Source organism: Podarcis raffonei, chromosome 1 (genome assembly GCF_027172205.1).
Source record: "Podarcis raffonei isolate rPodRaf1 chromosome 1, rPodRaf1.pri, whole genome shotgun sequence".
Taxonomy (NCBI): domain Eukaryota; kingdom Metazoa; phylum Chordata; class Lepidosauria; order Squamata; family Lacertidae; genus Podarcis; species Podarcis raffonei.
Window position 1 is genome coordinate 93,470,350 of NC_070602.1, and position 25,646 is coordinate 93,495,995.

The 25,646-nt window shown below is 44.1% G+C and overlaps 1 protein-coding gene across 3 annotated transcripts; it reads right to left on the reverse strand.

Moving 5' to 3' along the window:
- Window positions 1–467: 467 nt before the first annotated feature.
- Window positions 468–25,267, reverse strand: STEAP3 (STEAP3 metalloreductase). 3 transcript variants are annotated; one of them, XM_053404915.1, is made up of 5 exons: window positions 25,186–25,267; window positions 9,987–10,481; window positions 8,582–9,109; window positions 4,465–4,626; window positions 468–1,896 (listed from the first exon to the last, which is right to left on the reverse strand). In XM_053404915.1, the coding sequence occupies exons 2-5, from the start codon at window positions 10,470–10,472 to the stop codon at window positions 1,606–1,608; spliced, it is 1,467 nt and encodes a 488-aa protein (XP_053260890.1). In that variant the 5' UTR covers window positions 10,473–10,481; window positions 25,186–25,267; the 3' UTR covers window positions 468–1,605. The 3 variants fall into 3 exon arrangements, with proteins under 3 accessions (XP_053260890.1, XP_053260881.1, XP_053260899.1); XM_053404906.1 differs by having other exon boundaries at window positions 24,905–25,253; XM_053404924.1 differs by lacking the exon at window positions 25,186–25,267 and adding an exon at window positions 12,699–12,884.
- Between the last annotated feature and the right edge of the window lie 379 nt (window positions 25,268–25,646).

Genomic DNA, 25,646 nt, shown 5'->3' on the forward strand with positions numbered 1-25,646 from the left:
GACATGCTGCAGATGAGGACATAGGAGGACATTTCATAGGGCAACAGGCTCTGCTTAGAATCAACTGTTCCATGTTTCTAGAGAGCTACCAGCTTCTTGTTACTCCCTCTTGGGAATGGAGGTTGCTTTCCAACTTTTGCACCATTTGTTTGCAAGACATCTTGAGGGAATTCGTGTTGAGGGCCAGCATGTGCTCAGTTTGCAGCCTGGTTCCTTTTAAGCTCACTTTACCTAATTTGTTGACATGCTAAAACGATCACTGGCACACCTGCCGTTTCACTTATTCAAAGCTGCCAAAGAGACATGAGCAATTGCTGCATGGATGATATAGTGGCCTGCTCCAGTCAATGGACACCAGTTGTGTGGGAAGGAGAAGAGAGAGGCAAGCAGGCAAAGACAACATCACGGTTTGGTTTGCTCCAGTTGGACTTATTCCCTCCTCCCCCACCAGCTCAGTCAGGGCCAACTTTACATTTTGCATCATTTATTTGTTCAATATTTAAAAAATCATAAATTGACTTGGGCTCCTTGGCAGAAAGGTGTTATATAAATGTAATAAATACATAAGTAGTAATGTGTGAACTTGGCCCATGCAAAGGAAAAGTGAGGCTGGAACTGCATTTAAATGTGTGGCAGTTTCACGCTTAGTTCTTCCTCTGCAACAACCGATGACACTTTTTGGTTTTGTCCCGTCAGCTTCAGACCATCATGTCGGGTGGGCAAATGCACAGGCTGTGGCATCGGGGCACAGGTAGTTTGTATACAGAAGGGGAGGAGGGATTTATAAACATGTGGTTGCTGTTTTAATGGCAGCCGTGTAATAAACTTAACACGTACTTCCAATCTGACCTAGAGTATTTTTTTTTTTACACCGTTTGTTATCGGAGAATAGGCCCTTCCAGAGTTGCCACTTTGGTTTACGGGTGGACTGATTGTGTGCTCTGTGTGATCATGCAGGAATGCTGGCTTAAAAGAAGAAGACAGAAACCATTTGCCAGGTGCGCAGAAAATGCTGTGTCCCACCCCTTTGTTGAATGCATCAGCAGAGTGATTCTATTTTCCTATGCATCATTAAACTGTGCAACTAAAATTGTGCACTGAGGTTTTAAGGCAACCATTCTGCACCCCCTACATCAGGGTTAGCCAACATGGGCCCCTCTGTGTGTTGTGGACTGCAAGTCCTATCAGTGACAGGCTAGGCAATAGTCAGGACTGATGGAAGTTGTAGTCTAAAACTTCTGGGAGGGGCACCATGTTGGCCACCCCTGCCTTACATAATTACCAATATATTCCAAATACTGCGGTGTAAGCCAGATACATTGGTAACGTCTCTCCCCCGCCGCATCAAACACCCCCCAAAAGATTTAAGTTTTAAGGCAACCACTCTCCCCACCCCCAGAATTACCAGTATATTCTAAAACACTGGTAACATTCCTTCCTTAAGTGCCTGAAATAAGATGATAATTATCACCACCATTCAATAATACCAAACTTACAAGCTTCAAAAAACAAACAAAAACTATATTAAGAAACCCCCAGAATCTTCATAGTGCTCTTTGAAAACTTGTCATGATGGAAGAGAGAGAGAGAGAGAGAGATGCTGGATCACACAGTGCTGCTGGTTTCTCCACTTGAAAATTCCCCCGATGCTCTGGGCAAGGTGAACTTGACATACCTGCCCCTCTCCCACCCGTTCCTGATGCGCCGCAGTCTTTGGTTCATACAAGGGAGCTGGAAGAAGAGTTTGGCCAGGATCACAGCACACGGTACCAGCAGCGTGAGAGTAAAGGTGGGAGGCAGGTAGAACTTGTACTGGCTTTCATCAAAGGCCCTGGTCCAGCCGTAAGTCAGGGTGTGCAGAGTGCTGATCACCAGAGCAACAAAGCCAAGGGAGGACTGAAAAGGGGAGCAGAAGAACAACAACATTGTTTTCAGTGACGTGGCTGGAGTTTGGTACTCTTGTTTCTCCAAGCGTTATTTATCCTTTGTATGTAGCTGTATCCTACCCAATGCTACAGTCCAATACAGTACACAATTCCTTGGCTGCAAGTTCCACTTTCCTCAGTGGGATTTGCTTCTGAGTAAGCACAGGGTTGGGGTGCACCTGAGTAGCAGCTTTGAAATGGGCCTTATCCCCAAAGGCGGCCCTCCATCCAGGTCAAGTAAGTTTTAATTAGGTCCGAAACCAATGAAAATTATTATTAGTAGCCATGTGAATGGTGCGTCAATAGAACAAGCATGACAGGTCCCTGAATGCTAAAATAAGGGAAAGCAGATGAAGAGGGAGATGGAGGCATATAGGAAATATGTGCTTGTGTCAATTAGGTATACTTTAGCTTTGTCACAATAAGGGACACAGACTTGGAGGTTGAGAGGGGCGGGCAAATCCAAAAAGAACAAGAGATTGGAAAAAGAAAATGAATAGGAATGATATCACGATGGAGAGGGTGGGTGGGTGGATGACCTAATATTTGAAACAGGCGTATCTATTGGGACCTCCAGCAAGGTGTGTGTGGGTTCTCTGGGGCTCCTGGCATCCTGAGCAGCCAACTGGACAAAGCCACCACACCCGAATGGACCTGATTTACCTCCTCCTAACCAAACTGCTAAGCTGTTGATTTCAATGTGATGGAGTTATAACTAATTTGAATGGGATAGGAGCTAAAATGGGTAATGCTGACATTTTTGTTGTTGTTGTTATTATTATTAGGCCAGATTCTGTTGATGGGAATATATGAGCTTCTAGGGCATGGGTAGGCAAACTAAGACCCAGGGGCCAGATACGGCCCAATCGCCTTCTAAATCCGGCCCGTGGACGGTCCAGGAATCGTGTTTTTACATTAGTAGAATGCGCCTTTTTATTTTAAATGCATCTCTGGGTTATTTGTGGGGCATAGGAATTCATTCATTACCCCCCCCCCCAATATAGTCCAGCCCTCCACAAGGTCTGAGGGACAGTGAACCGGCCCCCTGCTGGAAAAGTTTGCTGACCCCTGTTCTAGGGCATTTTGCTTGGGTAGAATGAAGCTACTCTTTTGAAATTCCCAGACTCTCACAGCGAATTGGCCTGATCAGATGAGCTGTCCTCACATTTACATTCCTGGTCAAAGGCTGGCACAAAGTAATCAGGTCCACTGCCAAGTAATCAGGTCAATTTTAAGTAATGATTTGTAAAAGTTTACAGCTCCCTTTATGCAACCACCACCACAGTGAAGCAGTTTTAACACAAACCACTCTAACTATAGGCATGGAACAATTGTAACACAAGCCTATCTTTTCTTATAAATGAGCAAAACTCAGGCAGCTAAAATTCAGCCTAAAATAGATACAATGACTGGAGCAGGATACTTTCCAGTGATTTGTTTTTGATGAGTCATTGGCGTGGATCCTAACTTCCTGAGAGTGGAACTCTGCTCATGAGATCCTGCTGCTGGCGGCGGTGATTTTTTTGCAGGTTCCCACTGTATGTCCTCTGCAAATCCGCTCCAGAGTATAGAGGGGACGCTCCAGAACAGCTTGGGGTGTGTGCTGAGGGCTGCAGGGGAATTGATGTAAATGGCCTCTCCCCTCCCTCCAACCCCTAACCTCTTTCTTCTAACAGGAAGAATTGTTGATTTGGGAGTCCCTTCTGTTTATGGAAGGGCAATTCAGTATCCAGACCATTGTCTTAGTCCAATGGCTTCCTTAAAAAAGAAAGGGCAGCGCAATCCTATGGATATTTGGTCAGAAGTCAATGGCCATTGGATTCAGTAGGGCTTATTATTAAGGAAGTGTGCAGTGGACTGTATCCTAATACACATGGATGGAAAATAAATTCTTGATGTCGTTTTACAACATGCATGTCCTAGTAGAGATCTTCTAAACTAGTTTTAACACACGCAAACACAAACTTTCACCACTTGGTGGCAGAGGAACAACAAAGTCCTCTGTTAGGGTAATGCAATGTAGAGAAACAAATAGCAAATGATGAAATGTAAAGGAAAATAACAAAAATGGATTTGAACTAGTATTGAACGTATTTGGTGCTGATATTTTCTATATTTAATATGGAGTGGCAGCCGCAAATCAGTTCTTAAGTGTCAAATCTGTGCTGCAGAACTGTCTGGGGTCCAAAGAACCCCAACACTCATCCTGTGCACCAAAGGAACTTGGGGATTGTACTTCTCAAACAGCAGCGGCAAATGGCTTGGGAAACCAAGGGGCTGTTCAAATGCTTTAATGTTGGGCATGGCTAAAACAGCTCTTGACCCTTCTTTTCAATCTTCTGAACTACTTTCATTACTTTTACTTGTTTTATGGTGAAAACAAAAAAAGGAAAGTTTTTCCCAGCCACCCTGCACTGGAATGAGATTAGAAAAACATCTCTTACTTTTTATGTGAACAACAGCCTTGTGGTGTCTGTTTTGGCCCTGAGAACTGTCTTCCCCCCTCCCTCTCTAAAAACCCTTGAATTGCAGCACTTACCTGAATGAAACTGAATTCCCTCCAGTTGAGAGAGTTGGAGATGGAAGGAAGTGAGGTTATGGCAAGCAAGGACAGCAAGCCCAAGGCCATGATGCCAAAAGAGATGTACATCTCCATCCGCCAGACTTCCTCCTCTACCCATGGATCTGTTTTCTTCTCCACCTGAAGGAACAAGAGCAAAGGTGTGTAGGAGCAACAAAAGAGGGTTTAAAAGATACACAGAGTTCGCTCCGTACCCTTGAAGCATTTTCATGGGGTTTCTTTTCTTTAACAGCAGCAGCCTGGTGGCCCTTCTGTCAAAGGTGGCAATGATTAAATTCTTCTGCACCAGCACATGGCTGACTCCCATTCCAGTCTAGGCATTTAATTCTGCCATTGGCCTCTATCTGCTGCTGGTGCACCCTGCCTCCACTCCTGGACAAAATGAGTTTGCACCAATGTTGTCCATCCAGCAACCTTATATTTCATCCGTCGCCATCATCATCATTTACAAGTTATATTTTGCAACTGCCACAAAGAATACCCTCTCCTGTGCTGCCACACTACCGAGGATGGTGGAATTATCAAGAAGGTAATCCGATCTTAACACTTGAGGGGGTCTCCGAGAAAGGAGGTAGCCTTTCAGACATTTGAGACTGAATTGGGTCTGGACATTTATTTTATTTTATTTATTAAACAATTAAATTAAGTTCATCCGAAGATCACAGGGCAGTTCACAACATTAAAATACAAAAGAAAAGAACACAAAATACTTAATAAAAACAACCCCCCCATCCGCAACACATTTAAAAGGATATAGCGGTTTGGGTGGCCCTGTGGGTTAAACACAGAGCCTAGGACTTGCTGAACAGAAGGTCGGCAGTTCGAATCCCCACAACGGGGTGAGCTCCCATTGCTTGGTCCCTGCTCCTGCCAACCTAGCAGTTCAAAAGCACGTCTAAGTGCAAGTAGATAAATAGGTACCGCTCCGGCAGGAAGGTAAACAGCGTTTCCGTGTGCTGCTCTGGTTCGCCAGAAGCGGCTCAGTCATGCTGGCCACATGACCCGGAAGCTGTATGCCGGCTCCATCAGCCAATAAAGCGAGATGAGCACCGCAACCCGTGTCGGTCACGACTGGACCCAATGGTCAGGGGTCCCCTTTACCCTTAAATGGAAGCCAATCCCGTAACCTGGCTGCTGCGTTTTGGAGCAGCTGAAGTTTCCTAGTTTTTTTCAAGGCCAGCCCCACTTGCAGCATGTTGCACCAATTCAAGCTGGAAGTTACAGTGGCTTCGCTTCTGTTCCAAAGGGCTGTAGCTGGTCAACTAGGAAACTTCAGCTGGTCCAAAATGCAGCAGCCAGGTAACTGGAAACAGGCATTCCTAGCCACTGAAGTCCTCCAGTGACAAATTTGACTCCAGGAGCACACTGAAGCTACAGACCTGCTCCTTCCAGAAGAGTGCAGCCCTATTCACAGCAGACTGTCTTCCCACCTCTTGGACCAGAGAACGTCAAATACGCAACACCTCTATTGTATCAGCCTCAATTTCCCACTGACCTCTGCAGGGCTTGCCAATAACTTGGCACCTCCATGATCAGACCATGCTTTGCCATCGAAGGCTGCAATTAATATGTGAAATCAGCTCCAGTTTCGAGCTAAGTCCACAAGTGTCGCTCTCTGAATACTTGACTGCTCAGGGCTTAATGGGATTTGGTTTAAGTGCATTTAGGAGAGAAGCGTTCAGGCTAATGGAAAAAAAGAATTGGGATTTGTACTATATTACAGAGACTGACACTTAGACCCAGCCATTTATTCCATTAAAATCAATGCGATTCATGAAGCAAGGATGTTGCTCAGGGGGGGGAAAAGAAAGAAACAACGCAAGAAAAGAGGGAAATGGGCATCAACGGCTTGCAAGGGATTTATTTACAAGAATCACAGAAGAGAAATAAATGCAGCTGGAATTAAGAGGCTGTTGGGGGACTGCATTCCTTGCATCGAATACAGCAAGGTGATCGGGAAGGAGGCTCAGACAATATTAGCAGGAATAAAAAAACTGAAAAGTGCTAACTCATTGCGGCATCTTGCATTCATCAGTATTTCTTAGGCTGTGAGTCTAAGACTGCTAATGTGGAATATATTTCCACTAGCTGCATTGAAACTCCCATGCAATGCTTTGGGGAATGTAAGAAGATCTCTGCTATTAGACAAAAGGCCCGTTTCATCTCGCATCCTGTTTTCTGGAGTGGTCCATCAGCTGCACATGAGAAGCCCCATAAGCAGGACACTGGCGACAACAGCACTCTCCAATTTGTGATCTCCAGCAACTACTACTTAAGAGGCAGACAGTCTCTGATATGGGGGGGGGGGTAGTATGCAGTCAGCATGATTCATCGTCACTGGTAGCCTTATCATCGATCGATCTGTCTAATCCTCTTTTTAAGCCGTCCAAACGGGTGGCCATTTCTACACCTTGCGATAACGAATTCCATAGTTTGAGAGAGAGTGTGTGTGTCCACTTTCCTCACATCAGGTATGGTTTTATACACCTCTGCCACATCCACCCTTTCTTGCCTTTCCCCCCCTAAAATGAAAAAGCCGTAAACATTCCAGCCTTTACTCCAAAGGAGAGTTGCTCCAGGCCCTTGATAATTTTGATTGCCCTTTTCTGCACCTCCCCCCCCCAGCTGTACAATACAGTGGTACCTCGGGTTACATATGCTTCAGGTTACATACGCTTCAGGTTACATACTCCACTAACCCAGAAATAGTACCTCAGGTTAAGAACTTTGCTTCAGGATGAGAACAGAAATTGCGCAGCAGCAGGAGGCCCCATTAGCTAAAGTGGTGCTTCAGGTTGACAGTTTCAGGTTAAGAACGAACCTCTGGAATGAATTAAGTACATAACCAGAGATACCACTGTATCCTTTTGGAGGTGTGGAGACCAGAACTATAGACAGTATTACAAGTGCAGCCGCAGCATAGATTTGTGTAATGCTCTATGATATTGGCAGCTTGTTTTCCTAATGAGGGAATTTGCCTTTTTCACAGCTAGTACACACAGTGGGGTTGGCATTTTCATCAAGCTATCCATCGTGATCCCAAGATCATGATGGTTAGGCATATCTAGCTCAGAACCCCATTAGTGTACATGTGAAGTTACGGTTTTTTCCTCCAACCTGCATCACTTTACACTTGTTTACGTTGAATTGCATTTGCCAATTTTACTGCTCATTTGCCCTGTTTGGAAATATCTTTCTGCAGCTTCTTGCAAATCTGTTTCATTCTTACCCAGCCTAAACAATTTGGTGTCATCAGCAAACTTGGCCACCTTACTAATCCCCTCTAACCAGGTAGAGGGCCTTCTCGGTAGTGGCACCCCCCTGTGGAACGCCCTCCCATCAGATGTCAAGGAAATAAACAACTATCCGACTTTTAGAAGACATGTGAAGGCAGCCCTGTTTAGGGAAGTTTTAAATGTTTGAAGTTTTGTTCTGCTTTTAATGTTCTGTTGAAAGCTAGCCAGATGGGCAGGGTAGAAATAACAACAGCAACTCTAGATCACTTGTGAACAAGTTAAAAGCACTGGTCCAAGTACAGATATTTTTTAGGACCAGACTACTTAAATTCCTCCACTGTCTTAACTGTCAATTTAGTCCTACTGTCTGCTTCCTGTTCGTTAGCCAGTTACTGATCCATAAAAGGACCATAAAGTGACTTTGGTGAGGGGGCAGAATGAAAAGCTGTTTCAAAGTTCAAGTACACAGTGTCTCCTGGATCACCCTTATCCATATACTTATATACTTATTGGACACTCTCAAGTGAGACTTGAGACTTATCTTTGCAGAAACTATGCAAAGCAAACTATGCTTGGTAATTTTAGCTTTAATAATGCTTTCCACCCCTTTTCCTGGTTCAGATATTAAGCTACCTGCCCTGTAATACCCCAAAATCTTCTCTGACCCAAATTGCTTTTTTATTTATTTAAATGGTGCTAAATTGACCACTTTCCAGTCCTCAGGTATGGAGGCTGATCTTAGGGACGAACTAAGATCACCAGCATTTTTTTTACACCCACATCATTTGCGGACAGAACAGACCACGTACCAGCATTCCAAAGAATTGGAAGTACAGTACCTGACTGACAGCATCTCTGAGCAACGAGTAACGATGGGATCGCCGCATGGGTAGGCACAAGCTGTACACAGCGTGCAGGGCTGCACAGAAAAAGCTTAGCAGACCTATCTGCTTCCTGTGCTGCAGCCACTGGTCAAGCCAGTCAGGGAACCGCCTATACTTGGTGCAGCGGTAGAGCTGGAAAATGGCTGCCAGCACTCCAGGCAGGTAGACGAGGGATAGCATGACGTAGGCAACGCAAGGCAACGTGGTGTTGACGACCTCCACAGGGATCTTGTAAAACTTGTTCTTTTGCTCCCGGATGTAAGGGTGCAAAACTTGCCGGATGAAGTTGTATGTGTAGAAGCAGAGAAAGAGACCCAGGGCCAAGAAGACGGGGATCTTCCAGGCAGGGAGAAGCCGTAGAGGAATATTCTCAATCTCACGAGCTGAGCACAAGGAGCCCATGTCCACCGGGGTGAACCCCAGCATGTGAGCAATTTCAGCAATGGCACGCTTGGCTTCTTGGTTGTTGGAGCATATGAAGACCTGCAGGAAACAGAGGACATGTGATGCCAGTGACTGGCAAGCAGAGATCAGGAGCACAGGTACGGGGTTCAAGGACGAGTGATGGCATGGCGATTGCCATACAAAGCAATAATACGGACACACCTGAGCATTTCATGTGTGCACCTTTGTCTCTGTTGACTCGTATGTACTTCCTCTTCCCAAGTTTCTTGAATTTTGAGGTAAGTTGTAGGCTATGACCCAGACTCCTAGAGAACCTGAACACCAGAGAGGGTGGCTTTTTTTGGTTTTTGTTTTGCAAGGGCTGTCACTATATTATAAAAGGTAAAGGGACCCCTGACCATTAGGTCCAGTCATCACCGACTCTGGGGTTGTGGCGCTCATCTCGCTTTATTGGCCGAGGGAGCCGGCGTACAGCTTCCGAGTCATGTGGCCAGCATGACTAAGCCGCTTCTGTCGAACCAGAGCAACGCACGGAAACGCCGTTTACCTTCCCGCCGGAGTGGTACCTATTTATCTACTTGCACTTTGACGTGCTTTTGAACTGCTAATATAAAGACAGCTTAATTGATTGCTTGAATTAATTCTGTTTGACTCAATCAGATAATCAATCCATTTGCATAAAAATCATGGCTCTCGCAACTCTGAGACCCAGAATTTAGTGTTTTACTTTAAAGGAAGCTGAGAGTTTTGGGGTTTTGCTGAGGTGTATGCAAGACAGCAGGCTGTGTACAAGTTATCTCCAAACTGCAAAGAGCCCTGATCACAGGTATGAGAAAAAATGTATTGTAACTGCATTTTAAGCCATGTTTTCTCTCCCCCCTCCCACCACATTTTCTTTCTCTCCAAGTGTGACAGGTCTGGATGTATACACACAACCAATATATCAGAACAGTACCTGCTTATTCCCATCCCTTGGGCCTGACTGTAATGTCCACGCTGAGATGACGTTAAATCCTTTGACAACAGTGCATGATGGGAAAAGTGACGCCAAATACTCAGCATTTGATTCTTTGTGATGGTTGATTTCATCGTTGTTGCTGACATCCACCAGGATTTTGCCAGACAGCTCATCGCTGAGGTCGCAGAGTGTGGTGTAATGTTCTCTGAAAACCGCCACAAAGATAATATCTGTCTTCTTTATAGCATCTGCCTGGAAAGTTACTTCAGCTGCTGATGGAAAGAGGGTGGCATTGCGCTTTGGGTTCCGGCTTCCAATCACCACTTTGAAACCTGAGCACACCAGGCGCATAGACAAGGAGCGTGCAAAGTCACCACTGCCCAGGATCCCCACCGTCGTGTTACCAGTGGCTGTGATGAGGCTTGCATTACTTTCCACATTTTGTCGGCCGAGGAGTGGTTTTGCCATGTCACCCTCCGGCATCACGATAAGCTAAAGCAAACAAAACACAAAGTCGCATCAGATACCCGGCTAAAAATGGCGCCTTCCTTTCACCCCACTTTGTATGAAAGTTGTGGAATTTCTTCTGGGACCAGTTGCAGAATCTCTTTTTCCCCTGAAGTCCAGCTGGCACCACCATTGGCCATCTTTTGGGGCCAGCTGGAAGTCTACCCTTTTCTCCAGACCTTCTGATTTAGGAGCCCTGGTCTATCTAGTAGTATGCTGACAGATGGGATGATTTATGTAGTGAATTGCATGTTTCAGTGTTTATTGATTGGTTTCATGCTGTTTGGTTTGACAGTGAAGGGTGGGATATAATTTTGCAAACAAACAAAACAAATAACATGTTAGAGCTTAACAGGAAATCTGTAAACGGGTGGTCTCTTATTCCTAACTAGTAAGTGAATGTATGTCTATATTTCAGCACTCAAGATAAACAGCTGGGGTTAGAATTGCAGCCTTATGCCATATTATCATAATTGCTTCGAGTAGATTAGCTTAGCCTGAATTAATTTTAACCATCTTTTTTTTGTTCACATATTCAGGGTGGTGAAAGCATGGGACGAATCTCTTCCATCCTCCAACGCATTGTTTTCTTGGCATCTTTAGGCTTCGCTCAGCCCTACCTTAATCTATGTGTTTTACTCTGGAATAAATATTTAGGAAAGTTCTCACACTCATGAATATATGGATAAGATGGATCAGTGCCTTTTGCTGCTCTGATGCAAATAAGCCTTGAGGTAGCAGTCACAAGAGTGAGGTAGCTACCATAAGAGGGTTGATTGACATATTTTCTATTGCTCTGCCCAACATGCGGGTGAGAATAGAGTGCAGTTGCAGACACATGTTAAGTTTTTGCCTTGGAAGGAACACAGGAGTAGACAAAGCTTGAGTCAGGCTATGAAAGGTCACTTGGGTTATTTATTCGTTTGAGCTGCATTCTAAGTAAGAAGTAGTCTTAAAGCAAAGGTGAAGAATTTGAGATCCTCCAGATGTTGATGTACCCCATCGAGCATGGCCAATGGTCTGGGATGGTGACAGAAGCCATAGTCCTACAACATCTGGAGGGCCCACAAGTTCTTCATACCTGTCTCAAAACAAAGAGAAATGCATTTCTGAGCGAGTGAAATAAAGATATATTAATATTCAACACGTCAAGGTAGGTTTTTTTTTCCTGGCGACTTCTCTCACAATGGGCCCACAGCACTTCAAAAGCACAGTTACGTTCTCCCTAAGGAGCAGCAAACTGCTCTGCTCTCTTTCATAGCTTGGCATTTATATTCTGTAATTAAGTGCCATTCAGAAATGGAAGAAAGATGTGTTTGCAAAGTTTTGAGAGAAGCAGGTTTTTGTTTTGTTTTTCACGGGGCAAATTGATGGATGATGTGGCTTGCGCAAACACTGACAATTAAATGGTTGAAAAATGTAAGCCAAGCCAAGGTGCTTTAAAGGAGATGAACAGGCATGGCCTCTGTAATTAAAGGTGGATTAAATAAACTCCCTTGTTTTAAATACTGCGCTATCATGAGCTCAAGGCGATTAAGCCAAGTTGTAAGATGATTGTTTAAGAAACAGTGTGGTCTAGCAGAATGGCTGGTAAGAGCTAAAGTATGCATCATTGGTGGTCCAAAACCTTATTTTGCTGATTCACATGTAATGTTTATCTGGGACTGGTCATACATATGTACTCTGCTCTTGTTTCTCCTTCCCATAATTGGCACTTATTCTTAAGAGCAGTGGAAATAACTTCAACCTCAATGCAACCAGGAACAGCTCTCATCCAATTTTGCCAGTTTGAGAGGCAGCCGTACTGCTGGTTGAAAAGTATGCTGAATTCCTAACCCATATCCCAAGGACAGCAATTTCTACTCCTCTTCAAGTCAAAGAGGTGGCGAAATTGATTTACCAGTTTGCAAGCAGCCCTACTTAATTCTACTCCTGACCGAGAGTTTTTTTAATGTCAGGGCACTGGTCAGAAGGAAATAAAATGTGCACTGCTTTATTATTCTTTTTAAAAGGCTGCAGATAAGTGGATAGGCTCTCATTTAATCATGTCATTTTAAAATTTACATTTTAATTTTTCAACACATCTGGTATAAATTTGGGCACTATATTAATTACTCAGTTCTATACATATTTATTTGGTCTCAGGACTGTGCAATTAGTCATCATTAAAGGAAGATTGGAAAATAAGGAGAACCTCGGCACCTGAAATAAACGTCAGTTTTAACCGATTTTTCTTTTAAAAAAGTGGGCCCCCAAAAACTTCCTGCAGCTGCTTCATTATGAGGGAAACAAAGTCATTTAATTCCTTCCTCAGATCTGGAGAGGCTTCTCTCAGAAGAACTGAGCAGGTGCCACATCCCTGCTGTGAACTGAACAGATTTTGGTAAGAAAGAGACCTTTTAACCAAAGACTCTTTTTTTGTCTCCAGTTCCACAAGATATCCCAAGAGTCTCTCCATCCAGAAAGAAAGTTAATAAACCTGCCCCATCTGCGTATAATTTGCAGTTACAGCAGTAAAGATGCCAAGCAGAAATCATATATATCTCAGCACCACCACCAGCGTAGAGGAAAAGGAGAGCCGCTGTGTTGTTGTGTTTAGAGCATTGGACTAGGATGTGAGAGGCCAGGGTTCAAATCCCCACACAGCCATGAACCTCAGTGGGTGACCTTGGGCCACTTACCATCTCTCAGTCTATGCTACTTCACAGTATTACTGTGAGCATAAAATAGGGAAGGGGAAAAACAAGGATGCCACACTGAGCTCCTTGTAAGAAAGCTGGGATATTATTATTATTATTATTAATAATAATAATAATAAAATGTAGAGACCATTTCATGGCACAAACCCATCAAAGTGGAGCACACTGTTAAACAGAATTAAAACACAGGAACACAAACTTGTAAGAACAAAATCATTCTACGAATTCTAGACCAATAATGCCACCTATGCAAACGCTTAAAAAAAATGAAACATTTCCTCAAATATAAAATTGATCTTCCGTAAACGACTGAGTTGCACCTCAGGGAAAGCCTTCCCAAACAAAAATGTCTTTAGCAGGTGTCTACACAACACCACACTCAGTGCCTGTCTGATTTCAGCTGGTAACTGATTCATGAGAGCTGGAGATGCAACACTAACTCTGCTGCTCCAGAGAAGCGGACATGGAGCAATGGTTCCAAACTACAAGAAAGAAGATTCCACCTAAACAATAGGAAGAACTTCCTGACAGTAAGAGCTGTTTGACAGTGGAATTTGCTGCCAAGGAGTGTGGTGGAGTCTCCTTCTTTGGAGGTCTTTAAGCAGAGGCTTGACAACCATATGTCAGGAGTGCTCTGATGGTGTTTCCTGCTTGGCAGGAGGTTGGACTCGATGGCCCTTGTGGTCTCTTCCAACTCTATGATTCTGATTCTATGCTTGGTTTCCAGGACAGGTTAAGCACACCTCCGATATAGCAGCAGCAGCAGCAGCAGCAGCAGCAGCAGTAATATCTAGCAAGACAAATTTATGAAGGTGAGTGTGTGTCAGTCATGGTACCTTTTACCGGCAGGTACAAGCAGCAGTATGCGAGGCAAAATTAACAGTAAGGCAAAGGTTCCTGTCAACCTCTTTTGAAAGTTAGGAAACTGACGGTATGATCCTTTGCATGTATCTTTGGAAGTAAGTCCCTCTGTGCTCAGTAGGGTGTACTCCCAGGTCAGTGTACTCTATGTAAGATTGCAGCATGAGAGTGGGAGGGAGGCAGCCATCTACATGTCTTGAGAGTGCCAAAAATTGGGAATGTGATTTGCCCGATATGTATTTTGTGCTTCAGGGCCAGAAAATGTGCTGTTCCGATTTCTCTTTCTGGGACATCAGGGGCTTCCAAAGCTAGGCTACAACATCTAGAAGGAAGTCCAATGCAATTGCCACACATGATACATTGTGCATAGCTACCTCCCTTGCCCCCATAGCTACAGGAGAGATATTTAAAAATAATACATGATTGCGAAGAGCCTGTACCTTAAACATCTCTGTTTGCCAAGCTTGAGAACTGGAAGAAGTCAGCACGTGAGTTAATATGATGCCTTTATTTGCTATAATAAAAAACACAGTTTGCAGGATTTTCTGAATGCAGTTACTCCTCCAGTGCAATAATGGAATGACCTGCATGAATCCATTTCGTAATAAAGAATATAATTACATTAGAATTTGATAGTGTAACTTTAAGCCTACATTCTTGTACAGCTGTGTTGTATTTAGTGAAGGGCTTTCCCACTCTTCTAAAAGTCCATGTTGATTGTGTTATATCCTATAGGGCAGCTCTCCAGTCTGGGAGAGGCTTGTGTGTCCTGTTCTTGCCCAATAAAACCAGCATGGAGCAAATCCATGGGGAAATACTGTACATGGGCTTTAACTGAGCAGAGTCAATTGCTGCCACCATGGCACCATTGGCATAGGGGTGCGGGTGGCACAGTGGTATAAACCACTGAGCCTCTTGGCTTGCCGATTGGAAGGTCAGCAGTTCAAATCTGTGGGATGGGGTGAACTTCTGTTGCTCTGTCCCAGCTTCTGCCAACCTAGCAGTTCAAAAGCACACCAGTGCAAGTAGATAAATAGGTACTGCTGCGGTGGGAAGGTAAACGGCGTTTCCATGCGCTCTGGCTTCCGTCACGGTGTTCCGTTGCACCAGAAGCGGTTTAGTCATGCTGGCCACATGACCCGGAAAGCTGCCTAGACAAACGCCGGCTCCCTCGACCTGGAAAGCGAAATGAGTGCTGCACCCCATAGTTGCCTTTGACAGGATTTAACCATCCAGGGGTCCTTTGCCTACCTTTACCTAATGCAGGAGACAGAACCAGTTCTTGGTGTCTAAGCAAAAGGACAAACAACCCCTTTGCTCCAACACTGAAACCCTAGTATAGATCATATGTTCTGCTGCTGGAGCACAGCATCCAGCCCAGAAGGCATATTACATAACCAACTGTGTATAAATATAGTTATTTTTGTAGAGCGGATAAAAGTCAAGGAGTTTGACTCAGCATTCTACTTAAGCACGTATTTAACACTAAGACACTAAGAGCATAACTGAATCCCCTTGGGATTGAATCGCAAGGGCTTAGCTGAATCAGGTTCTTAAGACTATAGACGCTATAAAGTAGGCAGAGTAACATCATGGCCATCTGCAAGATTCCCAATATCCTAATAGACACCACAAATAGCAACAGCCTTTTTTGACCGCAGTGCAGGAAGCCCTGGCTCCTCACTCACAACTATGAAAAGCTAATGGCTGATTATCTAAGGGCTCTTTAAGACCTTTTTTTCACATATTTGTCTTTTATTTGTAGCAAACAGTTTCCATATAGACTGCTTCAAGGAAGTCTCATTTTTCCAAGCAGTCAAAAGACTTTATTTTCCAGTTCAGAAAATGTGATGCTTCTCCCAGACAGCACAATAATTGCTGTTGCAGTTTAATTGTGGAATATGGTTGCGTAAGGGTCATAAGCATTACTTGTGTACATTTAAATATGCATTTACTGACCAGCAAAATACCTCTCAAATTCCATTAACTACTCAAATACCTGGCAATAATAGTTTTTTTTTTTAAGAACTCTTTCTTTGGAAAGTCTGGAAATGTTAAAGGTTGTTTTGATAATAATTGCCGGAGATTTGTTTGCTTGTCTATGCATAACAGGTGTTCACATTTGATACCATCACTGCCAATGGGCCAGATTCAACTTGGTTGTTGCGCTAGCAGAAGCCAGCGCACTAAGTCCTGCTAGCGCAACAGGGCACTGTGGTCAATGAGCATACAGGAAAGGTCTTAAAAGAGGCTCTTGTTGACTTGCAGACCCACCACAATGGCTTCCGCCATCATGCCAAGAATGTTATGATTCCACAAAGATTTGCCACAGAAGAACCTAGCATAGCAATCAGGGCCAATTATGAGATTAACTATGCCATGAAATATATCCATTAATCTTTTAAACCATTGCCGTTGTTGCTGCTCTCTGATTTTATTTTGTTTCTGCATTCCTTTTAGCCCAGACTTTTGCCAAGCTGGTGACCTCTAAATGCTTTTGACCGCAACTCTCATCAACACCACAGCTGACATAACTGTGCTGGCTTTGGCTGATGGAAGTTATAGTCAAAAACATCTGGAGGGCACCAGGTTGGCAAAGACTCATGTAATCTACATGATCCTCCCCAGCATTTGAGATGCACTAATGATGAGGACCGGCTACAAATTATATCCTTCACTGAGGCTAGTTTATCTTCCTATTTCTCTGCAAGAGGTGTGTGCAGCCTCTTTCCTCTGTTGTCCTTTCAAAGATGAATGGCAAGTTAAAAGGTACCTGTTTGAAAAAAAATTTGCTTGCTGATTGCCTTTCTTTAAAAAAAAACAATATTGATTTTATTGGGACCAGTTGCTTTTAATACTGCCAATTTTATTCATTTAAAGCATTACAATAAATAAAACTAATAGCAAATCTTAAAAACCCTAAAAATCAGAGCCATCAATAAAAAGCAGCAGAATAAGAGATTACAATAAAAACTCCACTGATTTAAAAGAGAAAGCAGCTAATATATATTACTACAATTTTAAGTTTTTGAATTGTTCACCTATCTGAAACTTCACAGGGTTGTTGTGATGGTCAAGAAAACGTGGAAATTGTACTCTGTCCCTTGGAGTCTTTGTTTGTAAAGGTAACTAAGGCAGGCTATGAATCAATATGGGCCCACTCAGCAATCAATAGTTTTTTGGGGGGCTAGAAGCCTCTTTGGTCAGATAGCACTTATTAGGTAGAGCCAGAGATTTGTGGAAATGGACCTCACCATTCTAGATGCATGACATAACATGACCAGTGGATGGTTGATTGAATTTAGCACGCCAGAAGCCCCTACTCATGATAGGCAATCAAGTAACCAAGGCTTAATTAACCTTAAATCCTACCTGTCAGGCCTCTGGAAGCTTGCCCAGTGCCTATGCCAAACAACTGCCAGTAAACAAAGTTAATTCTTTCCCATTAATAAGAGGTGACATTTACTACTCACATCTCCTGTTGCTTTTTGCTACCATTACCCAATCCCTAAGCACTTTTGATGATCAACCATGATTTTAGCCTAACAAATAATGCAAATTTACAGTTTTTGTGGCAAGGGAGTCAAGCACTTCCTTCCCTCCCCCCACCATGTGAATATATATTTACACACACACAAGTTTGCAGAAACGGGATTGGAAGTCTAATTGTTTCCAGAAATTTGCATTGCGAATTATTTTCTGAAGCTGTGTTTCACAAGAGGCAATGCTAAGGATAAATATCCAAAGTCAAGCCTATCATTATAACTATGATAATTAAACACACTTGCACTCACTATGCCTTATTTAGTCTACTTTGGAAACAAAGACTTTGCAATAATTTTAGAATCTCTCTCCAAAGACACACAAGGCTGCAGGCCATGAAGGAGGTGAACGGAATTAGAGAAGAGAATGTGAGATGAATTTAGGTGGAGAATGGGGACAGGAAACAGCATAGAGGGTTGTGGAGCTAGCTGTAAGGGAAGTTTTTAATGTTTTATTGCTTGCTTTCTTTCTTTCTCTTCTTCTTTTTATTACTCTGTTGGGAGCTGCCCAGAGTGGCTGTGGAAACCACCCAGATAGGCAGAGAATGAATAAATAAATAAATAAATAAATAAATAAATAAATAAATATAATAATAATAATAATAATAATAATAATAATAATAATTGTCATTGAGCAGGTGTGGTGTAGTAATCAGTGTATTGGACTTGAACTGGGGATGCCGGGTTCAAATCTCCACTCAGATGTGAAGCTCACTGGGTGACTTTGAGCCAGTCACTATCTTTTAACCAAACCTACTTCCTTGTGCTGCTCTCATGATACAATGGAAGAAACAATGCATGTGCACTGAGCTCCCATTGACAACAGCCAGTTGGGTTCAGCTGTGCTCCTGAGATGGCCATTTTCAGGATGTTTTGTTTTCGGATCTATAAGGGTTTGCTGACTGCAGCGGTCACATTGTTGCTGAAGGTTTTTATTATTATTATTCATTACAAATATAAGGTAAAGTACCCCTGGACAATTAAGTGCAGTCGAAGGAGACTCTGGGGTTGTGGCACTCATCTTGCTTTCAGGCCGAGGGAGCCGGCATTTGTCCACAGACAGCTTTCCGGGTCATGTGGCCAGCAAGGGATGTGGGTGGCTCTGTAGTCTAAACCACTGAGCCTCTCGGGCTTGCCAGATCAGGTGGTCAGCGGTTCAAATCCCTGTGACGGGGGAAGCTTCTGTTGCTCTGTCCCAGCTCCTGCTTACCTAGCAGTTCGAAAGCATGCCAGTGCAAGTAGATAAATAGGTATCACTGCGGCGGGAAGGTAAATGGCGTTTCCGTGCTCTCTGGCTTCTGTCACAGTGTTCCGTTGTGTCAGAAGCGGTTTAGTCATTACAAATATAGCATAGAGCTGTATATGAAAATGTTCTTTAATGAAATGACTACCAAACCACAACACTAATAAAATGCTGAAAGTTAAATAAATAGAAATGAAACCTGGCTGGGCAAGTGGCCAAATTAATTATTGCACAAAATCACCAAGTTTATACTGGAACGGATGTATTTTTATTTTAAACTATTATTGTTTAAATGCACATCCCACCCTTCTCCAAACGAGCTTAGGATGGCATGTGTGTATACAGCCCTGCATTTTGCCTCACAAGAACCCTGCAAAGTAGGCTAGGCTGAGAGATAGGGGCTGGTCCAAGGTTACCCAATGAGCTTCATGGCAGTGGGGTGGGCGGGATTTGAACCCACGTCTTCCTGAATCTTAGTCCAATGTTCTAACCATTACTCCAACCCTGGTTCTCTGCACATTTGCTGCCCTACTTTTCTAGAAAGGTGCTTGTGGTTAGCAGTACTCTCTCATGACTCCTTTTGCACCAACTTTCCTACATGCACTCTGAGTGACATGCAAGGACTGCCTGCTCCTTTTTGGCATTAACAGTCACTTCTGAGAACATCAGGAGCCTCTATTTTCTAATAGAGTTTATTGGTAGTTCCAGAAAATGGGTATTTTCAACTTTTTAACTTTCCTGTCTGGTACTTAGTTACTACTATGAATACTTTGAAATGGTCCCCCGCCTTCTTTTTATTTATTTTTAAAAACTTCTTTCTACAGTCTTGTTTAGAACTCACCTGCAACACTGTGTTGTTTGCTTAGATACAAAGCAAGGAGGCCAGAAAGGTTGTTACAGGTTTACAAAAGAGATTTCCCTCAGCTTTTAAAGGGCCACATGTTTGAATGTTGCCTTGCACACATGAAATGAAGCAAAAGCTCCATGAGAAAGAATTTAGGTTGAAACAGGCTTCTCCCACTGGGAAAAACATCACAGAAGATTGTTTCTTCATTAGATTACTGACTCTGCAATCCTATATATGCTTACTCAGGGAGTAAGGCCCATGACACTCAGTGCAGTTTTCTCCCAAGTAAGTGTCTATGGAACTGCAGCCTTAATAGGACTTACGCCTAGATAGACTTAACTGAATTTCAAACTATTATATTTGCAATTTTTGGCTTTTAAAATATAATGCTTCTTTTATTTTTATCTGTAAGTTTTCTCCCAGATAATATTTTGATACTATTCTATTGCATGCAATTTTTTATGTGGCTGAAATATATCATGTTTATTTACTGCACCTGTTGCTCAGTCCCAGCTCCTGCCCACCTAGCAGTTCAAAAGCACATCAAGTGGAAGTAGATAAATAGGTACCACTCCGGCGGGAAGGTAAAAGGCGTTTCCGTGCGCTGCTCTGGTTCGCCAGAAGCAGCTTAGTCATGCTGGTCACATGACCCGGAAGCTGTCTGCGGATAAACACTGGCTCCCTCGGCCTATAGAGCGAGATGAGCATGCAACCCCAGAGTCACCTGCAACTGGACCTAATGGTCAGGGGTACCTTTACCTTAAATACTGCATAGTATTTCTGGCTACAGTGTGTTTTGTTCATTCTCCTGTTTGTTTTCCATAATCTGCCTACCCTACTGCCAGACCTGAAAAGATAATGACCATTGCACATCTGTTGGATTCTATTTCCTCGTAATTATATTTTTGGAGATGTGATTTTTTTAATATAAAAATGCTTAGCAGATGCTGGCACGACACGCTTTGAGAACCTTTGATCAAGATTATTTCCATTTAGTCTCTTACTGGAGATGTTCAAGGGCAAAGTCAAGGCATTCTTGGATGCTAGACTAAACAGCTGGCATCTATAATGCATATTTTCCTATGTTTTTGTTGTTGCATAATTCACTCAATCTTGGAGATATTTTCCCCCTTCAGTTTTTGTTGTATGCAATTATAGCATATAAAACTGCACCATCAAATTGGTATCTGCTACAACAAGCAGCACGAAGAGTCTTAGTGTCATATTTAAATCTTTTTTTAAAAGAAGGAGGGGGAAAAAGGTTTGCAGGAATTTTGATACTATAAGCTACACCTCCTTTCCCAGCATGTTTGGCCACGCCAGGAAGTGGCCTATTTCAATGCACACATTGTATTCAGAAAGCAATTTAAATGTTCTTAGGAGAAGGGCTCATATTCCTGTAATAAATGTGTGTGCACCAGCAAGGACAAAAGGTGTGTGTGTGTGTGGGGGGGTGTCTTGTACAAACAGATGCCATATTTGATGTATTCATTAACTTTCTGTCACCTAACAGCTTGCTGCATTCAGGATTTGATCTTACCTGACCTTATATACTCACACAAGCACCAAAATCAATATTTGATATTGCTTCCGATCCCCTTTTTTCAATTTCCGGAACTTCAGTACATTTTGGAAGATTACAACCCTGACTGACTCCAACCACAAACAGCCAAGCACTAGGTCCACAGTCCACTGGCAAGTTCTCCTGCACAAACACCACCACAACCAGTGAAGAGATGCACGTTTTCTTTTATTTAATTGGGCAAGAAAACTTCTCAGCTGCCCTAAAGTAATTTGAAGGCTCCCCTACACACAGGATGATGATGATGATGATGATTTGTACCCCACCCATCTGACTGGGTTGCCCCAGCCACTCTGAGCAGCTTCCAGCATATACAGAAACCTAATAAAACACCCAGCGTTAAAATGTTCCCTGTACAGGGCTGCCTTCAGATGTCTTCTAAAGGTTGTTCATCTCCTTGACATCTGATGGAAGGGTGTGTGCCACTACTGAAAAAACCCTCTGCTTGGTTCCCTGTAACCTCACTTCTCGCAGTGAGGGAACTGCCAGAAGGCCCTAAGTTTAGATCTTAGTGTCTGGGCTGAATGATGGGGCTGAGATCAGCACCAACACTTTGGAGGATGCTATGGAATCAGATGTAGGTTGCCTCTAGCCTAGCCTATAAGAACGTTTGCAAGATGAATTCACTCACACACTGGAAATTTAGGTCTGGGCAATTAAAGTGAAGTGAAGTGCTTTGTCACAACATAAAATACCATAAAATACCGAAACTTATGTACCCTAACAACTAAGAAAACCTAAAGGCTTCTCTCCCCCTGACACTCAAAGCGTGAAGCCCTTCCTCATCTGAGTGGCCACTTTTTCTTTAGTCAAGTTTCTTCTTTTTTATTTATGTTAATGCTTTCAAAGCAGCAAAAGCAAATCTGGAAAGAAAAGGGATGAAAACTCAAGCGCTGTCTTCATTTTTAACATTCATTTAGCATTCTGCCATGTGAAACCACACCAAACCCTTAATGTCCCATTCTTCATTATTAGCCTGTGTGAAGGGAAGCACTGGCTGCAACCCCCCCTCCCTCACATGCACACACACAATGTGAGCTAAAGGCCCTTTCCAGGGAGTCGCTACTTTTGGGGTGGGACTTAGCCACATACTGGCAAATTCAGCACACGAATTATAATTGATTGGGAGGCTGTGCACAACATATCCACTTCATGCCTCCATGCTGGACTTTTTGTGATAAGAGAAGTGATGGGGAAATGCACTGGAAATTTGGCACAGTGGCACCTAGCTTTCCCAGAAATATGGTGCAAAATCAGGATGAATGCTTGACAAACAGGTCATCTGGAAGTGTCCCTAACTCTGATCATGGGAGAGAAGTGCTGATAACTGGGCAATTACAGCATTTCCACAACACCTCCAGAAAAATTAAGAGGCATTAAGAATTGGCAATAGAGAATGGCACAATTATCAACCGATACCAAGTCTCATGGCACCTTAAAGACATACTGATTTGTTGTGGCATAAGCCCTCTGTGGACACCTTGCAGCCCCTCTGTATTACCCCACCTCAATGTTGTTCCAGAGGGTCCCCTCTCCAGGCTTCCTGAGCAGATTTCCAGGGAGCACAGGAAGCTACAGGGCAAGTTGCTGAAAACTGCTTCTGTGAGAGCAGGATCTTAGGATCTTAGCCTTAGTCTTTCAAGGCGCCACAAGATTCTGTTGTTGTTTCTACTGCAGCAGATTAACACAGTTGGCTCTCTAGAAATTCGAAACCAGATACACACTGACCGAGAACAACGACCATATGCAAGGTCAGAGCCTTTTTTTTTTTACACAGGGCAGGAATTAGCATGGAAGAAATCTGTGCCCACAGGTTGCAATCCTAAGCATTGGGAGTTGGTCTCACTGGATCCAGTAGAGCTTACTTCTGAGCAAATGGAATTCAGTAAAGTGCACCAGAACCAACCCCAATGTATGACCCAATAACTCTTACTAAGATGTATTCACATTTATCCTTCAATCAGCTGTAGTTTCCTCCAGCAGTAATTTACACAGTACAGTGGATGCTCGGGTTGCGAATGTGATCTGTGCGGGATGCATGTTCGCCACCTGCAACGTTCGCAACCTGCATCTGTGCACATGCAGGTTGCGATTCGGCGTTTCTGCACATGCACAAAGCGCAATTCAGTGCTTCTGCGCATGCGCAACCACCAAAACCTGGAAGTAACCCATTCTGGTACTTCTGGGTTTCGGCGGTCCGCAACCTGAAAAGACGCAACCTGAAGCGGCTGTAACCCGAGGTATGACTGTAAAGCATTTACTACCTACTGCTTTGGTAGTATGGAGAAGACAGAAGAGGAGTACTTTGCAGATGATGTTTCTGCTGAACTTGAATTACTGGGGTTTAAGATGTGTGAATGGAGCAAGGTCTCTCTGTTGGCTGTAAACAAGAAATGCATGCATGTGGCTGGAACAGAAACTGAAACAGTGTGGGCTTGCAGAAGAGGGACAACAGAGCTCCAACAGGCTAGTAACTTAATTAATAATAATAATAATAATAATAATAATAATAATAATAATAATAATTTATTATTATTTATACCCCGCCCACCTGGCTGAGTTTCCCCAGCCACTCTGGGCAGCTCCCAATCAAGTGTTAAAAACAATACTCTTCTTTTGCAGGCTAGTAACTTTTGTAGTTCAAGGGTCTGAAGAGATAGCACACCCCACCCCACCCCACCCAATACTTGCTTATCAGTGGGCCTACAGAACAAATGTGCCTAAGACTGTACATACCATGCATTTAAGACACCCCTCAAGAATCCTGGGAACTGTAGTTTAAGGGTGCTAGGCTACATGAAGGGTAAACTATAGTTCCCAGTTCTTGGGTGTGGGTGTGCTTTAAATGTAGGGTGTGCATGCAGCCTCGGCCACATGTGATGTTAACAGCATGATCCCATTTACTCGGAAGCAAGTCCCATTGAGTTCAACGAGACAGTCCTGGCAATCTTAATTAGAAGATTATCAGAGAGCAGTACTTTTTTTCTGGGGGGACGCATACCCCTAAACATTTTGTGAATCCAAGTTTGACCTCATTTCAATATAAGTAGGAAAACGAGAGTATCCCTAAACATTTTTTTTAAAGAAAAAAAATCACTGTCAGTAAGCAATCATATCTACACACACACACACACACACACACACACACACCAGAAAGCGCAGCAAGCCCGGATGCTCCCCTCTCATTCAGGTTTTCAAGACATCCTTCCTATGCATACTATACTAAATCTCCATGGGGCGTGGGGCGGTCAGGGAAAGGGCCTCCCTTCTATGGGAGCTCCTCTGGGGTGGGAAACGATAAAGTACCCATGCCTTTGTAACGGAGGGAAGGGTGGGGACGGCAACCGTGAACTACTGACCCCGAGGACACCACCTTTCGGAGCCTATTTCTACAATGCGATACTAACCAAACACAACTCGGAGGCGGCGGGGCTGAACGGGGCAAGGGAGACAGGCGAGCAAATGCAGCCGAGGTGGTCAAGAGGAAATTGGCCGTGTCCTTCGCGCGCGCACTTATCCACCCCACCCCCTTAAAAACAAACTGTGTTTTCAGAGAATCATGGATTGGGTATTTGGCCTGTGGGCTTCGGAAAGGCCAAGGAGGAGAGACCCTACTTTGAGGCCTGCGTCTTACCAGAGAGAGAGGGGCGCGCAGAAAGAGCTCTCTGCGCGCAGGCAGACGCCTTTTGGGGCGGCCCGGAGCCTCCCCGGGTCTCCGCGCCCTTCCTTGCCGAGTCCCGGGAGCGCAAGCCCGCTCCCCTCTGCGGACGGCGATCCAGTTCCGCGTCCTCTCCCCCCGCCCGAGTTCCTCCTTGACACCTGCGACCAGCAAATGGGATTCAGCCGGAGTCGCGCTGCGCTCTCGGTGCGCGCTCGGCTCCCCAGCCGCCTCGCCACCTGGGGCTGTTTACTCACCGCTCCTCGGGCCCCGGGCAGCGAGCAAGAGCACGCAGGCTGGTTTATGGGCGCTCGGAGCGTAATGGAGTAAGCGCGGGACTCCGCCTCTTCCCTCCCTCCCTCGCCTGCCCGCCCGCTTCCCTCCAGCCTCCCTCCCTTCCCCGCCTTTGCTTCGCGTAAGGAGTCGACCTGCCTCGCCTCTCCTTATCCAGGCCAGGCTGTGGCGCGTTGTGGCTTTGGGCATCTCTCTGTGCAGACATATCATGCCAGACCCACCCACCCAGATGCAGCCCTAGCTTGGTCGGTAGTGACAGCAGCAACAAGCCACAACGCAGGAGCAGTCCTCTAGCAAGAAAGCTTCCTAAAGCCATATAGGACCAGGGCAACGTGGGGTAGCTTCAGCAGGTCCCAGGCACTGCCCCAGGTGGATTTGGGGGTACATGGAGGCACACACCGTTGTGACATTGCGCAACATCTTT

Coding starts and splice junctions, on each gene's coding strand:
- STEAP3 (XM_053404915.1), bottom strand. CDS start 10,472: ATGCCGGAGGGTGACATGGCAAAACCACTCCTCGGCCGACAAAATGTG. Junction 9,110..9,986: donor CAAGGGATGGGAATAAGCAG/GTACTGTTCTGA, acceptor TGTTTCCTGCAG/GTCTTCATATGCTCCAACAA. Junction 4,627..8,581: donor TCAGAGATGCTGTCAGTCAG/GTACTGTACTTC, acceptor TTGTTCCTTCAG/GTGGAGAAGAAAACAGATCC.